Below are 17,409 nucleotides of genomic sequence, written 5' to 3' on the forward strand. Positions count from 1 at the left end.
ACATTGTTGGTGGAAGTGCATTGTAACATGAGAATGGGTGATTGTTAGTACATGTGTTCTTGGCATGTTGAGATTCATGTTCCATGTGAAGGTTACATATTTAGCATACTGTGTTGCATATTGTGATATATGTGATGATGGGTGGATGTTGGTGGATTGTTGGCGGAGTTGTTGTGTTGAGTTGTTGTTGAGGAGAGGTAAGGCGATTCGGGAGACCGTCTTACGCTCGGGTCGCTCCTTGGAGTTTCCCACTCTAAGGAGGACGTTCACGTTTATGCCTTGAGGATAAAGGGATTCGTGTGGTGTCACGACGTCTGGCAAGGATTCGGTTAGCTTCCGGGCTCGATACCACATATGCGTCCCACAAACCAGTTTTACGGGTTGCAGTCTGGCTCTTTGGTGGTAGTGTTGCGATGTCCTCACCGAGTTTAAGATGGATGTGGAGTTTTGGTGGAGGAGACTTGTGACTCGTATGATTTACTCTTGCGTTGCATTCATATCATGTCGTGAGTATTTTTATTATTGAACTGACGTGTGTGGCTATGTGTAAATTGTCACCTTCTTTAATTGGGGTGGCTTGTGATGATGTATATGATATTTCTGATCATATGGGGAGTAGTTTGGAGTACAGGTTTAGACTTGGTGATGAGCGGGACATGGGCCGAGCCACGAGCATTTGTGTCTATTCGAGTTGTCACGTGTTAGTCGACATAGATTTTATTATAAAGGTTGTAGTAGTTGAGACTTTGTATATTGCATTATTCATTTATGTAATTCATTAAATAAGTTCTTTAATAAAATGTTGCTTAATTGGAGTTTTGATTCACTGTCTCGGGAAATCGAGATGGTGATATTCCTGATTACCTTGGTCGGGTAAAAGGGGGTGTTACAAAGAGCCTCCCAAACATCTACCTACCTAATATCTCTCTATAATCCTCACTTCCATGAATGCCAATTGGAGATTTGGCAAGAGTTGGCTTCTATTAGCAAAGTATTATATTCTCTCCTATGTCGGTTCTAATCTTCATAGGTAAGTTCTCTAATTTTTTCAAGAGGATCCCTATGGATTCTTGATAAATTGGTGAAGTTAATAATTGAAACTACTTGAATTGATAATGGAATATACGACTACATATGTAGGTGATGAACGATATGCGACTTATCGATTGTGTGGCTTGACTATACTTGGATGGCAAAAAGGTAGAGACTTTCTCTACTCAACTATGTGATTTTTGGTGTTTATGTATTTATTGTGTTTTGTGGTGGAATTGGAGTATTTTCTCTTGAGATCCATGACTATTGTTTGTGATTATTATTGATGAGATGATGGTTATAGCATTTGGACTTGAGTTTGGGAACTGGTACGGGCAACCGGGTCCTCGGGGGCACCGTCGTACGCGGAGGGCCTCCCGGAGTCTCCTCTTGTGGGCCCGCCACAAGAGAGATTTGCACATTTACGATCCGGGGAGTGTTAGTGGTCGAGCACGTTCGCCGTGTAAGTTGAGTACCACTTGTTCCCGTGTGATTTGTACCATGCATGTTGTGTCCACTTGCTTTATTATTGTTGGTCTTGGATTATTGGATGAGTCGGAGCTAGGTGATGATTATATGGCATTGGTTGTTGGAGGATTGACTAAGTATTTTGTATATTTTTTCATCCATATGTTGACTTGGCGTGTTTTCTTTGTCAAACCCTTTTTCAACTATCTACCGTGATCCATATAATATTTTCGATCATATGGCGAGTAGTGATGTGATAGGTATACTATGGATGTGACGCCGACTTAGGGACTGTGTACGGATTGGTTGCGACACAACGACGCGTTGGTTAATGAGTTAGATACATGTGCTAGACTAGGGTGATGTACTCCCACTCTTACATGTATATATGTTGTGATTGACCGACCTTTCTATATTTATATTTGTTACGTAATCGTCGGTTAAACTTATATTGTCGATCTTGATCTACTTTACCTCGAAAAACCCAGATGGTAGCTTTCCTCTTAGCTCGATTAGCCTAGTGGAAGGCACCTGGGGAAATGGGGGTTTTACAATAACACAAACCGATTAAAGTCGAACTCGATCGAAATCGAACGGAAATGAAATTAAGTTCAACCTGAATTAAATCGAACTGATTTATCCTGGTTCAAAACTGAACAGAATGACCCGTTTGCTAGGTGATTTAGTCCTTATATTTTGAATGTGAGAAACTCAGTAACACCTGGTAGCGCCATCTTATTTTTCTTCATACATACATATTATATTATTTTTCGCAGCTGCATAATAACTCTAAGAAACATACATACATACATACATAAAAATATTTTCGGGTTTAGTTACCCTATGTTGTCAACAACATATGATTTACTATACCGTTAAAAATAAGATGAAACATGAAAATATACTCCCTCTGTTTTTCTATATATGACTTTCTCACATTTCGAGACACACACTTCTTTCTTCAATATCTCTCAAATTATATGCTTATATATAGTGATATGTACACTCATATGAAAGAGTTTTTCATAAATAATTTAATGGTATAATTTTTATAATTTTTTACCAAATATTCTTTTGTAAATATTAAAGTCAAAGGCTCGCCTCGAAAAAGCAAAACGTCATATATTAAAAAGCGTAGGGAGTAGTTAATTTCCGACATCAATATAACGATATCTAGAGATAACTTCAACTTATATATATGGAGGAAGAGGGTATTGCCTTAAGTCACAATAAGACAAATGTTTTTGAGACTTCTTTTTAGACACACATAGAACATCTTGAATATAATTGAGATGGACGTTTTTCCATATAAAAACAAGACATTCATTAAAGATGAGACATTCACTAGTATATCATAAATGGCTCGATGACTTGGAAATAGGACAACACAATATATGACAAGATTCCATCGAGTATAGTCTTTATAGAGAACATGGTAGATTGGTAGTTGAACATATACCTAATTTTCAGTTATTAGCAAGTCGATACTTGCCCCCACCCTCTCCTTCTTAAAACACCTCAATTGAAAGAAGAACAAAGGACCATACTAGGCTAACATGGTCCAACGTTGATTTATCTTTTCACATTTATAAGGTGCGAAATCAAGCCGACCCTTTTAAAACTAAAAGGAATCAGAGTAAGGTCCTGTTTTTTTCTTTTTACTTAATTTTGCTTTAAGTTTTCTGAATTTGATTTATATGAACTTATTTTTCTAGACTGAACTTAATTCTAGGAGTTGAACTGAACTGAATTTAAATGAATTGAACTGAATGGAGCTGTAAAGGTGAACTTAACTAAACTGAATAGAGTTGAAGTAAGAATTTGTGAAGAGATTAGCTAACTGAATTGAATAGAGAGTTGAAATTAAGCCAGAAAGAATAGGACCTTAATAACTTTTTTCGAATCGAATCGAATCGAATTGGAATGGAGTAAGAGTTAATATGTGAGTAAATGAGTAAAGAAATGAATTTGAAATTTGAATCGAATAATGTTAAACTGAATAGAACTGAAATGAAGTGAAATTAAGCCAGAAAGAACAGAGCCTGAGTTTATATGAGCTTAACTTTTCTGAATTGAACTTATAAGTTGAACTGAACTTGTTAACTTTTATGAACTTAATTTGGAGTTGAGCTTTTTTAAACTGAACTTATAAAAGATGAACGCAAAGGAAGGGACTTAAGTTCAAAAAAACATGGCTAATTCACTATTTTTAACCGCGCAAAATTAACAGTCATTAACACGGAACAAATTAGTCATATTAACCATATTCCTACGGCAATCCCATCAAAAAGTAAAGTCTATTTAGTTCTGATATATTCCATATATAATTACGTATTTACGACATATTTATCCCGAGACTCCAAGAGACTTTTAACTCACAAGGATTTATTTGATTAATAACACAACTTATTAATTTGATAATTACTTTTGCTGTCTCAATTATTTATTTATCTTGTAAAAAAGTATTTTAATTAATGGTAAATAAAAAATTTGAAACGGAAGGTAAATTACTAAAGCCCAAAGATTTAGTGGACAATAATGAGATTTTGTCAATGTAAGGACTGTGCCAATATCAACCTCATTTTTAACTTCTAACTTCTAGTAACGGTGACACTTTACCATTATAGTCGATCTTTAATACTTTTATGAGCTAGGAATATTTAGCAGTCGATCTTTAGGAGCTTAACTGAGCTTACTTTTTTGTTCTCTTATGAGAAATATTTTAATAAAATTTAAGTAATTTGTTGAGTCGGAGGTAGTATTAACGACAAATCATGATGGGGGGATATATATCCTTTGAAATTATCCCTCCATTATCCAGATCTTTATGCTTATAAGAACAAACCAAGTGAGCATAAGGTGATAATGTGTATGACGACAGTACTAATGGAGTAATTAGTTAATTACATATATGACCGTATACCGTTATACTATAAAAAGAACAAAAATTATAGCAAAAAACCGAAAAATTTTCACTGTTTAGGGTGAACGAGCGGCCTTGCTAGTCCCGCGCATCTACCATTTCCATTAACAAAGCATTTAGGTCATGAACCCCTTACGTTTCAAGAGGTTAATTGATTTGAAGTGTTTAAGTCATCACACTTTACAAGTTATTTTGTTGAACACAAACTTTTGTACAAGTTCAATTATGAGACTTATATACTCCGTATGTGTTAGTTAGTACAGGTAAAATTGAACTGGATCGGACAAGGTTTACAATCGTTTAATGCATGCATAACGTTACAAAAGTGGGAAATTGTTCTTACGATCATCTCATGTACAAAGTACGAAGTATAAGTTTACATTTAAAATATCGTAAAATTTTATAATGACAGCTTAATTATTTAGTTCTGAGTTATGGATAGGAGATTTGCGATGGGGCGTAACATAATCCGTTACCATCACGTCTTCGACTGGTTTATCTTCTTTTGTGCCAGTAGCCTCCTTAGCCTCTTGTGATTTCGATTCTAGCATTGATCTTTTGTTTTTCTCCAAACCCTAAATACATATGAATAATAGTGTATGTATTAGATAGTTATCTACTAGGGTGAAAATTCGAACCTGCAACCTATTGTTCAAACAATTAAACTACGTGATTTTAAAACTTATCTCAACTAGTTAATCAGGATGAGTATTTGACCTAGAATTTACCTGCAATTTATCTATCGCGCTTCTGCTTCCATCCGATGTTATCATTGATATATCGTGACCTGTATCAACGTCGTACATCCATGAACGATAGCATATTAGATTAACTGAAAACATTGACAGTTCAGAAATTCTTATATCTTAACAAATCGTGTTGTAACAAACCTGAGAGTGTTTGTTTTGTTTTCTCAGATGCTTGAACCGTCTTTATGGTATTCATTTCTTGTTTGAGTTTTGTATTTTCTTCAATGACATCCTGCAACATAATATGCACAACCATGGAACGTTGGAACTTATACATGGTTTTATCTTCGTGTTATCATGTACATAGAGTACTATCAAAACGACTTTATGGTACTCGTTCTGTCTTAATTATTTATTTATCTTTATATTTGACAAACAAACTAGAGTTAGAGGATGAGACTTGAGTTTTTTTTTTTTTTTTTTTTTTTTTTTTTTGCTTTTAGATAACAAGTGAGCCATGCATATTATATTTAGGATGGCGATAGGGCGCCACCGTAATTAAAGACAAATAAAAAAAAATATATAATGTAAGTTTTTGTTTTTGCGCCAAACTTTTAAGGGTAAGTATGTAATTCATCTATTCAATTAAAATAAGAAACTCTAACTAAATCAATTATTTTCCTACAATATTTTACACCAATATAGTTTATTTAATAAGAGTATTATTTTCCACCAAATTTATTCATCGGTAATTATGTTTCCTCATCATTGTATCGTGTTCTTCATCTACATCGGTTCGGTTTTCATCTACAAGATTCGTTCTTCATCTACAAGCTAAGAAAAGCGAAATACAATATGATCCCTTGATATAAATTCTGGAATTGTGATTTGTAACAAAGTGAGTTCTTTTAATTAATCCGTCTTAACCATGAATCAAATACGAACCCTAATATCCTTTGAAGCAACTAATATGAGGCCGTTATCAGACGAGGATGACCCATTCGATAATAACAAGCTCGCACGTCTAGTTTTGAGAGGGTGTTTCCATAGAAGAACACCGGTTATTACTACTTAGTAGGAGTGTACTAGTACTGCGTAATTTTCAAGGTAGATAGGTTTATCAGTAATTATCTAATTTTTCGATTTGAAAAGTTTGAACAACGAGTATCATAGAGTACCCCTATAGTCTATACCCATTGCTATGCCTTAACCATGAATCAAGTCCATATTGCATCGTTTAATTACTTCTTAAAAAAAGCTTGTTCATTCAACGTACGCAACGAAGTAATATATACTCCCTCCGTCCCGGTCATTTGTTGTCCTTTTCCATTTTGGGGTGTCTCAGTCATTTGTTGTCCTTTCTATTTTAAGAATGAACTTGATGAGTAAATTGATCATTCACACTCAATTTGTTCCACTTGTCATTTAGCTATTGGCCCTCTCCTCTTTCCTTGGTCTTTGTGCCAAAACCAAAGGACAACAAATGACCGGGACGGAGGGAGTATCTTGTTTGTTGTAAAATCCCTCAAAAAATGGCAAAATGTGAGGAAAATTTTACTGATTTTATTTATTTATCTATTATTGACTACGATTAGTTATGTAGTTTTAAATTCCTAAACTACCCTTTTTAACTAATTAGTTTGAAATTCAAATTCTAGGGTAGAAAAATGAAAAAAGCTACGTAATTTACTATAGTACCCTCGGTGGCGCCCAATTTGAGTACCACCCGGTGGCGTCATCTCATTTTCCTTATATTTATGTTCAGAAGGATGATTAATTTACAAATCGAAAAATTTCAAAATAAAAATGATACTTTGTAACATATAAATGTCACCCTAAAATAATATTGCTCCGTAAAAAGTAAACAAATGACCTACTTAAGCTAGTACCTATAATAAATATACAAAGTACGTACCTTGCTATGGATTGCAAATCCAAGAGAGTGCCTTGCATGGCATGCATGGATGGAAACTAATAAAAAGGCCATAAAAATAGCAACAATACCCATGACAAAAGATATATAGTACAATAAGTTGGCACTAAAATTCGAAAACGAAGAGGAAAAATAATATTTTGGGCTCTCGAGTCAAGTATATAATAAGAATAATTTTTAATAGAGTGATTGATTTTATTTAAATGAGACGAATGAAGGTGATAATATATATAGTAGTAGAAGAAGAAGCAATAAATGCAGATAGGTATAAGTATAAGTATATTAAAAGGGGTAAGAAATAGAAAAGGAAATGAAGGTCCATAATTGCGAGAACATGGAAATGTTTTAGAAAGTCTCTCCATTTAAACGGTCATTTTCATCCGAAGTTTCAGACAGACCATATATGACCTATTTATAGATAAATGTGACCTAATTTAAATCGTAATGTTTTACCATAAAAATATGATTCGGTTTAAACGGTCACGTTATCATAAACGTGGTGGTCAAATAAAATTATCTGAAGGTTTCAAACGGCATAATCCGTCTTAAATGAGAATTAGTTGAAATGTTTAGGGTCACAATGATCCTTGATATTGCCAATTTCAATATCTCCAAGGACTCTTCTTGTCCCCCTTCTTCTCCTACACTTTAATCTTATGTAGGGTCTCTCTATTGTAGTCCCACCACACTACAATAGTGTTTATATATGTAATGTATCAAAAGAGTCACTTCTCATGTAATTGGATAATTATGTATGGCACCACGAGGTCCACAGTTTAAAGAACACAAATTCTTATTTGTGACGGCACTACTCGTCACAAGTTTACGATGGGTGGGATACATACTAAATAATAAGGAAATGGGGCGGATAATTGGTGCAAGTGGGCTGAGTAGAGAATAGTAGCCTCTGACATTGTCTTTTGATATACATTAGAAAATAAAAATAATACTCCTTGTTTATAGTTCCAAGGTCATTTAAACCACATACTCATTTCATTTGTTATGTTTTGACTTCTGAATTTCTAATTTCCATCACAAAATTTTAATTAAAAAGAAAACTCTCTATGTTCATATTAATCCAAATGTTCAAAATCTAGAAAAAACATCATATTCAAAATCCAACAAAAAATCTGTCACAAACATGTATGTATCCGTCACAAAATCAGAGACATATCATCTTCGTAACCGGATGAAGCAAAATATGAGCAAGAAGACGAGATTAACGGTAAACATTGGGTTTTCTTTTTATTGTCCTTAAATGTTTCGATTTAATACGTTGAAATTTGAAGGTAAATATTGGGTTTGTTTTATATTTTTATTTTTGTTATTAAATTTATTTTTGAGATCTATAAATAAAAATATTACTTGTGTTAAATGTATGAAAAAATCCGTATAAAAAAGACTCCTAATTTGTTTTCCCTTTTGTGGTTGTCTTTGTTCCATTGAATCTGATTTTTTATTTTCTTTGTGAACTATTCTCTTTTTTTTTGAGTTAATGTTGAATGCATTTTCTTTTTTATTTACTGATAACCATGATAACATAAATGGTCACAAATTATCTCAAAATCGTTACGAATATTAATATGATATTTACGCGTTGTTTCATTTCAAGGTAATGTGGTGACATTTGAAGCTAATATGGGGACCTTTATTGTCTATAAGGTTACATTCTATGCTAATGTATTTAAATATTTTGTGGTGATAATGTCTACTATTGTCTACAGATTTGTCAAGCAAGGACACTCAAAGATGAAGTATTATTGGAGAATAGTTTCATGTATATAGGAGAGTTATTATACTAATTCTAAAAATGTTTATAGTTTTCTTCATTTTGTCTGTTAACCTGCACACGTACTGATTATTAGACCTTAGGAGATGGTAACATATTGATCAATTAAGTAAACATGATAAGTTTCAATTTCCTATTTATTTATTTTTATCAAAGTCCAAGATTGTTCCCATTTTTAGTTGCTATGAAATTTTGATTAAATAACCGAAGGCAATGTTACCATATTGAGTCCACTTGTTTATATATTAAAGTACTTTGTAACCAATTTTAAAGATCTTACAGACCTTAAGAGATTGTAACATATTGATCAATTAAGTAAACATGTAACAGACTGAAATATGTTCTAATTTCCTAAATATTTGTGACCATATTTAACTGGGTGTACTCTATTTACCCCATCACATATTAGTTGGCTGAAAATGATGACTTATACTCTTCAAATGGTCACATAATAAAATTTAGGTAACCATGTTACAAAATATAATATATGACAATTTTAAGGATAAATGCTTTCATTTGTATATTCTAATGAGGTGTCTTAAATGGTAACATATGGTGACATATTGAATAATTTTGTGAACATGTGTGAGATCTGCATTAAATTTCCCTAATGGAGTTGTATGTTTATATCTTTCTACAAAATGTCACCTCTTTAGATTGGTCACGCGTGTTGAACGATAAAGTAAATATCTTGTACTATGAACTGTAACTTGTATTTAGTTTTATCTTGTAATACGGACTATCAAATCTTGATCGTCATTTGAAATAATATCATCTATAACATCATCGATATTCGAAAATAATGAGCAACTTTTGTAGTGTTTTAGAACTAAAGTGGTCACATATTAGACAAGTCATTTTGTCTAATATGTCACCATTGTTATTCATATATGTTATGATGATATGAATCATTCAAATCAAATCAAATATAATGTAAAATGGTTATATTTTATAACTAAGATGATAACATTTCATTCAAATATCCTATGTCACCATTTTAATTCAGATATGTTATCATTCTAAGATTCTTTTTCTTAAAAAACAAATCAAATGTAATGTAAAAAGGATCACATTTTCTAATTAAAATGTTCTGCATAACTCTATATTTTAAACCATTTCTATTCATATTCTATCTAAAATGGTTACATATACTTACTAAGATAGTAACATTTTATACACATAGTCAAATGTGACCATTTTGATTCATATATAACATGATCATAAGATTCTACATTGTTCAATACAAACAACTACTGTCCAATTCCCCGCCCACAATTCTTCAGCGCTTCTTCATATTACCACCTCCCTTTGCGGTTTCAACGCCATTATCGCATGCGAAACTCTTTCTCATCCCAACTCTAGTGTAAGTGTAACATTGGGTGAAGTTGCTATTCAAAGATGTTGCCTCTTCTTCAGCACCCATCGACTGCAAAAAAAAAATACCCAGAATCAATATGTCAATATTTCTGCTTAATATGTAGCCATTCAGAATATTATGTCACCATTGGAGTTACATATTTCACATGTTGTAAAATGACTACATATTCTGACTAAGTTGGTACATTTTATACACATACACACATGTTACCTTTTGTATTCTTACATGTTAATATTTTAATCAAATCTAATCAAAATAAACCGTAAAAAGGTTATATTAATCTGCCTAATATGGATACATTCTGACCAATATGGTTACATATTGTAATTCGTATTGTAAAACAATTACAAATTATAACTAAAATGGTAACATTATACACATAAACTCACATTTCTTTTTTTGGTGTAATGTGAGCAATAAACTCACATTTCACAATTATATTATATGATGTTTTCATAGTATGTAGGATGATGGAGATGAAGATAAATATAGAAACAATAAAATCAAAAAAATAACATATAGAATAAACCCGAGTTTTTAAAAAGTAAACATAAAATAGATACAAAATACGCAAATAGTTTTTTTAAAGATCATAACAAATTAACAACAATCTCTAAAAAAAGCAAAAACCAAGAACAATAAGACCAAAAAACCCAAAAAATTGAAATCAAATAAACCAAGAACAATAAAACCAAAAATCCCAGAAAATTGAAATCAAATAAACCAAGAACAACAAAATAAAAAACAACAAAACCATAAACTGGAAAAAATATAAATAAATAGAAATGATAATATCTCCTTCCAAATCGTCGCTTGCATTTGTCCGTCTAGTATTCTCTTTAGGTGGTGGCCTTTTAGCTTGTGTTTTCTTTACCACCATGTCGTCGCTTTTTTGCTTATTGTCTGGGTTTTTTTGGGATTTGTTTGAACTTAGAGAGAGAATAAGAGGTTGAAAAGAGAGAAAATGTGAGAAGGCGTAAATGAGAGAAAAAGAAAGAGGTTAGAATATGTTAATTTTGAATTGTGTGGTAAATAATGTTCATTGGGAAAGTAATTATTTATATTACACAATTAATGTGTCACTTCCTCTCCCCTCTATAATTAAATCAGTTTTCTATTTTTTTATACAAACCAACTTGCCCCACCTTCTCTACCATTTTCAATAAAACGATACTATTCGACCAGTAAAAGTTTCATGACTTGTTGACTATCCGTCACAAGCAAGACTAATTGTTTAAAGAAAGGGCAATTCAACCGAATTTCAGTTGTATTGGAGAATATAATTTTGGCAAATATTAAGCATAAATAGTTTGGTGCGTCTCCGTTCGATTATGACTTGAATATATAAAGTTTGTCACTTTGAATGACTCAGTCGGGTTTTGTTTAGGACTTTAGGTTTTCCTATATTTTTTGGGTTTGTCTTAAAAAATATTATATATTCCCTCCTATTCACTATTTTCTTCCCTATTTCCTTAAACGGATTATTCAGGTTTTCTTTCCCTTTCTTATTTTGGATATTTTTACTCTTATTTTATTCATCCCTCTTTCCTATTACCAAACCCCACCCAACTTTTACTCTTATTTTATTCATCTCTCTCTTTCTCTCTCTCTCCTATCACCAAGCCCCACCTAACTCACAATTCCTTATTTAATTCCTAATTATTCATTCCTCTCTCCAATTCACAAACCCCACCATCTTCCTTTATTCATTCTTTAATCATCTCCTAAAATCTTGTGCCCAAATCAAAGGGGAAGAAAACCCCGAATAGGAGGGAGTATATTTTTTTCAAAATAAAAAATAATAAAATCGGGTGGTGGATGGATGACGGGTGAAATTTCTTCATCCAACCCATCCGTCATCCGTTATCCGTTTCATCCATCATCCATCATCCATCCGACTTATATCAAGCGTTATAACTATCGTAAAAACTTTGAATCAAAAATTTGAAATTTATAACTCCTCAATTAATATAATAATAACTTTACTTTAGAACGTAATTGACACACTATTAGTTTACGAACCCACGCTTGATCATTTACCTGGCATGGACCCAGTAAAGAACCTTAGTTATGCCGCAAGGAAATCCAACCTTCCTGGTTTTCATATTTCAGTGTAAAATGTTCTTCGGACCTTGCTTGATTCAATAATTGAACCTTGAATATGCACTTACGAAGTTAATAGTTTAAATTTTGGCCCCTACCCCTTATCATTACTCCAAGACCCGCCACTACCTAGACCATCTTGAACACTTGATTATTGTTCTCAGCCAAAACCTTAAGGTGATGGTTGAGACCCAACTATTATATTTATATCGTATTACGCCCTCTCACTCGAATGAATAGTGCCCATCGCGCTTGAAGAGTAGTTAGTGCCGAGACTCCCCAAATCATGGGCTGAAATTCCACTTCGTGAGATATTAGAGGGTGTCGGGATTCGAACTTGTGACCTTTAATAATGACGCTGGTTGTGATACCATATAATAGATGAACACTGTTTAATAAGTTGATTGAAAACATATACTGTATTATGATGGTTAAGTAGCATAGTCAGAAATAAAGAGATGACCATTTGTATACTTTCCACCAAACTACATCCAATTAAGTATAGTTTACGGCTATATGATCTACACCATGTCACCAATACTCACCATATGTTAAAGATGTATACAAGTATAATACAAACTACTACAAAACAATGGGTTGGCAAATGTATTAAATGGAGAAATAGAAAGAAACAAAGAGGAAGAAAAGCGGGGCGGCTTTGCCCATTTGTTTCCCAAGTGGTGCGCCATTCCCTGTCTTGTGTGCTCTTAGTGAACATTGCTGCATGCCTTTTGTCTCCTTCCATTCTACTTTTATTACTCTATTTGACATTTACGAGTATATTTTACCAAAGAGATATTAGTGTAATGGTTAGTTTAAGATGAAGAAACAGTTGATAATAGGTTATAGGTTATAGGTTAAAATTTCAAAAGAAAAATAAGATAACGGTGTTTTCCTCTCACATATTGATGTGACTGTTAATTGCACACATTTAGTCCCTTAATTGAACTTATTTTGCATACTAATATAGCATTTTATGGTCATTTTATCCGTCAAATCCTTTCTATTTTGCTTTTCTATTGCATTTTATTATACTCCCTCCTATTCGGGGTTTTCTTCCCCTTTGATGTGGGCACAAGATTTTAGGAGATGATTAAAGAATGAATAAAGGAAGATGGTGGGGTTTGTGAATTGGAGAGAGAAATGAATAATTAGGAATTAAATAAAGAATTGTGAGTTAGGTGGGGTTTGGTGATAGGAGAGAGGGATGAATAAAATAAGAGTAAAAGTTGGATGGGGTTTGGTAATAGGAGAGAGGGATGGATAAAATAAGAGTAAAAGTTTCCAAAATAAGAAAGGGGAAGAAAACCTGAATAATCCGTTTAAGGAAATAGGGAAGAAAATAGTGAATAAGAGGGAGTATGTCTTATAGGAAAGGAGATAATGAGGTGGAATTCCCGTCTCTCGCACATATTCGGAAGCTTGTTGACGATCTTGGATGGACTAGTATGAAGAGGAGGCAAGAATGATGACCAAGGATGTAGGAATAAAGAGTATATAGAAGGATCATTGGCTTAAAAGCAAGAAAAAGGGAAACAACAGCTCAACCCGCTCGGGTCAAGCCCAAGTAGAGCGAGTTACAGCACAAACCGCTCGGGACAATCTCAACCCACTCGGATTGAGGCTCAGGATGCGCGTTTTTCACTCGAGACGAGCGGATTGTTTTACAGGAAGCTTTTCTTTGCAAGCTAGGACGCGCATGTCCCTCGGGACTTGCAAAGCTCTATTCAACACTTAAGCATTGTTATTTACTAATCTATCCTTGCTTAACCTAATGATGTACCACTATATATACTCCATTTGTAATAATCAAGAGATTAAGCTTCTTTAGATTAGATTAAGCCTTCATTAGGAGTAGATTAGAATAGATTAATCTCAATCATTCCACAAAATTACATATTAATCTTTCCTTAATCATTGTTCAAGTTTATTATTGGGTAATTGAAGATTATTGGGTTATTATTGGAGAATTGACAACTCTTTATCAATCAATCATTTTTTCTTCTATTATTCTTTGCTTTATTATTTGGATCATCTCAAGTAGGTATAATCTCTTTTACCCTTGCTTAATTATTGTTAATCACATTATTTATTCATCATGTTTTGCTTTGTCAGTATGATTGACAACCTTATTAGCATGCTAAACTTGATCATGAGTGAGTAGTCCTTTAGATAGGGTTAATGGGGATGTAGGGGAAACAAACATGGGGATTGATCTATGCTTAATCTAATATGTTCTCATAATTAAATTGCTTGCTTGTTGTGATTTCAACTTATGCACATGTTATGTTTGATGAAATGCTAGACTATGAAACCTTGCATTTTTTGCCCATCTCTTATCTTTTCAATGAGGCTTGTAAGACATAAAATAACTCGAGCCTTGTTAGACCATGCATAGAGTTGAATAGGAGGAGACTAAGTCGACTTGTAGGAGTTGTACAGTCTAGACGACTCGGCTCCGGGACCTAAATCTTTCTAGGGATTGTAAGATATACACTAACTAGATCCCATCACAACAATAAGTGCTTGCTTCTAATTGAGAACATGTTTGTATGATCTATTTCCATGAAACCCCTATGAACCCATGACACCCTAGTGCTTTTAATCAATTGTTTACAAACCCCTTTAATTGCTTTACTTAATTTACATTCATCTTGTTGATTAGCTTAGATTACATCTCATCTCAACCCAAATTGTGACAACCCTTAGCACAACTACGATTAGATTGAACAATTTGAATACCCCCGTCCCGTGGATCGACCCCGACTTGCTTGCTATGCTAGTAGTTGGGTATAAATGTGTTTGATGGCGGATAACGACCCGCTCCATCAAAATGGCGCCGTTGCCGGGGACGGTGTTGTGTATTTGAATTATTCTTTTGTCTAGTTTTAGTTGTGCTTCTTCTTGAGGAATCTTGGTTCCTTGAGGTTTTTATTTCTTGTACTTGTTCTATTTCATTTGCTCAACATGTCTACATTCACTTTTTGGCAATATGAAAATGAGTCATTTGATAAATATATTGTAAGATTTGAAGATTATATGACTCATGCTTGGCATCATGGTTTTACTCTTTCAAATTATGAAGCATGTTGTGTTGTTTATAATGGCATGAACCTTGAAACCCGCAACTTGGCATTTAACTTGAGGGGTGGTAGGATATGTGAGATGAGTTGTGAGGAATTTTGGAAATTTGTTGAGTTCATGACCACCCATTGTCTTAAGCAAATTGTACATGACATCTTTAAAAGTGCCAAGGAAGGTATGGAAGCGATAAAAACCACATTTCAAAACTTCATTGAGGAAAATTATGATGAAAATGAGATTTGTGAGAATGAGACACCTTCCTATAACCTTGAGCCTACCCACCATGCCCACAAATTTTCCCCTCCTTGGGAAGATGGAGTGCTAGATGAAGAGAGTGATGATGAGGAGGAGTACATTCTTGATTGTGAAACCAATGCTTGGATGCCATCACCTTACTCTTCTTATGTAACAATGAACCCAACTTCCATGAAATTTGATGTTAATGGGCAAAGAGAGAATGAGATGGATGTGAGCTTGAGTGAATACTCACTCTTTGAGGATGACATTTTAGAGGGAGACAATTGTGTTGAGCTTGGTGAGCCTTGTTACGACAACCCCTTTGATAATGGACCTTGTTGGGATAAGGAATATGATGAGGACATTTGGGAACCCCAAATAGACACCCTTGAAATCACCTTAGATGATAATGAGAGTACTTGCATTAAATGTGGTGATTTTGACTATTTGGAGGAAGAGTTGAGTGAATTACCAACCAACTACCCATTTCATGTTCCTACCATCCATCACATCTCTTATGATTTTTGTCATAGTATTCTTGACATGCTTGTTCGGTCTTTTACTTGGGCATTTTTCAATTGCATAATCATGTGTTGCTATCCATGCCTATTCATGTCCCACTCCCAAAAATTTGACCGACTTCTACGTGCTTTGAGTACTACTGATATTTTGGCATGAATTTATTAATTGACAATCTTTGGTTTGATGGAGTTCCTCAATAACCATTAACTTGTATATATGCATTTAGTGTAATTTTGCATTCATTCATTTAATAAATTGCATGAGAGATGAAAGGGAGGGATCTTATATTTTGATTCAACTTTTTGAAGGAAATTAATGAAAATGAGAAGATGGAAAATGTAAAGAAATGAAGAAAATGGAGAATTTGGGCTTGTGAACATCTCTGTTATCATTAAAAAGGTGTTGGGTCAAAATTGCTTGAAATCTGTGCATCCCGAACTCAACCCGTGCGTATTGAAAGCCAAGAAAAGAGAAAAATATCCCTGCCCAAGAATCTGCGCGAGTTCTGAAGAAAACACGCATCCCAGACATCAACCCGCGTGGGTCAGGAATAACCCGGGCGTGTATGCTCCCAACCCGAGCGAGTCAGATTCAACCCGAGCGGGTTAAGCCCAAAGTTACAGAAATTGTTCAGAATCCAGACAGATCATCACCAACCCGCCCGTGTTCAGCTATTAACCCGTCGTGTTTGTTCTTTATTTCAGCCATGACTTTGCTCTACACTCAAATCTCACCTACCATCTTCATCTTCTACCTTCAAGCTCAACCCCAACTCACAAAAATCACTCAAATGTCCATCAAATCCAACCAAATCACAATCAAATCACCATCAAATTACTCTAAAAATTATTCTAATCCATTTCTACACAATAAAAACCAACTTTCCAACCTTCTACATATTCAAAATCACCCATTTGTATCGCTTTAAAATTTGGAGGTTCCGAAATCCGTGAGCTCCATCTTGTGTTTCGGGTTTGATTTTTGCCTTCTAGCTTCACTTCAATGCTTCTAGTATTCTAATAAGGCATTTTCAAGGTTGTTTGGATCTTATTTGTGGAGATTTGAAGCATTCTTGAGTAGTGATACTTGGTGGATTTTAAGACTACAACAAATGAGTTTTTGGGGCAAGGGTAAGACTACTACGTCACTACGCCAAATCGGACCATCAATAAGGAGCGTATCATAATGGTTTAATACATTTAATAACGACACTTAGATTACCGTTTTCAAAATATTGGCGGAAACCTAGAC

General features: G+C 33.9%; 1 protein-coding gene across 1 annotated transcript; it reads right to left on the reverse strand.

The window, feature by feature from the left end:
- Positions 1 to 4,698: 4,698 nt before the first annotated feature.
- Positions 4,699 to 7,246, reverse strand: LOC141652257 (uncharacterized). Its single transcript, XM_074459798.1, has 4 exons — positions 7,028 to 7,246; positions 5,314 to 5,404; positions 5,152 to 5,210; positions 4,699 to 4,998 (listed from the first exon to the last, which is right to left on the reverse strand). Exons 1-4 carry the CDS (start codon positions 7,118 to 7,120, stop codon positions 4,837 to 4,839), a joined length of 405 nt encoding a protein of 134 aa, XP_074315899.1. The 5' UTR covers positions 7,121 to 7,246; the 3' UTR covers positions 4,699 to 4,836.
- Between the last annotated feature and the right edge of the window lie 10,163 nt (positions 7,247 to 17,409).

Source organism: Silene latifolia, chromosome 4 (genome assembly GCF_048544455.1).
Source record: "Silene latifolia isolate original U9 population chromosome 4, ASM4854445v1, whole genome shotgun sequence".
Lineage (NCBI taxonomy): Eukaryota > Viridiplantae > Streptophyta > Magnoliopsida > Caryophyllales > Caryophyllaceae > Silene > Silene latifolia.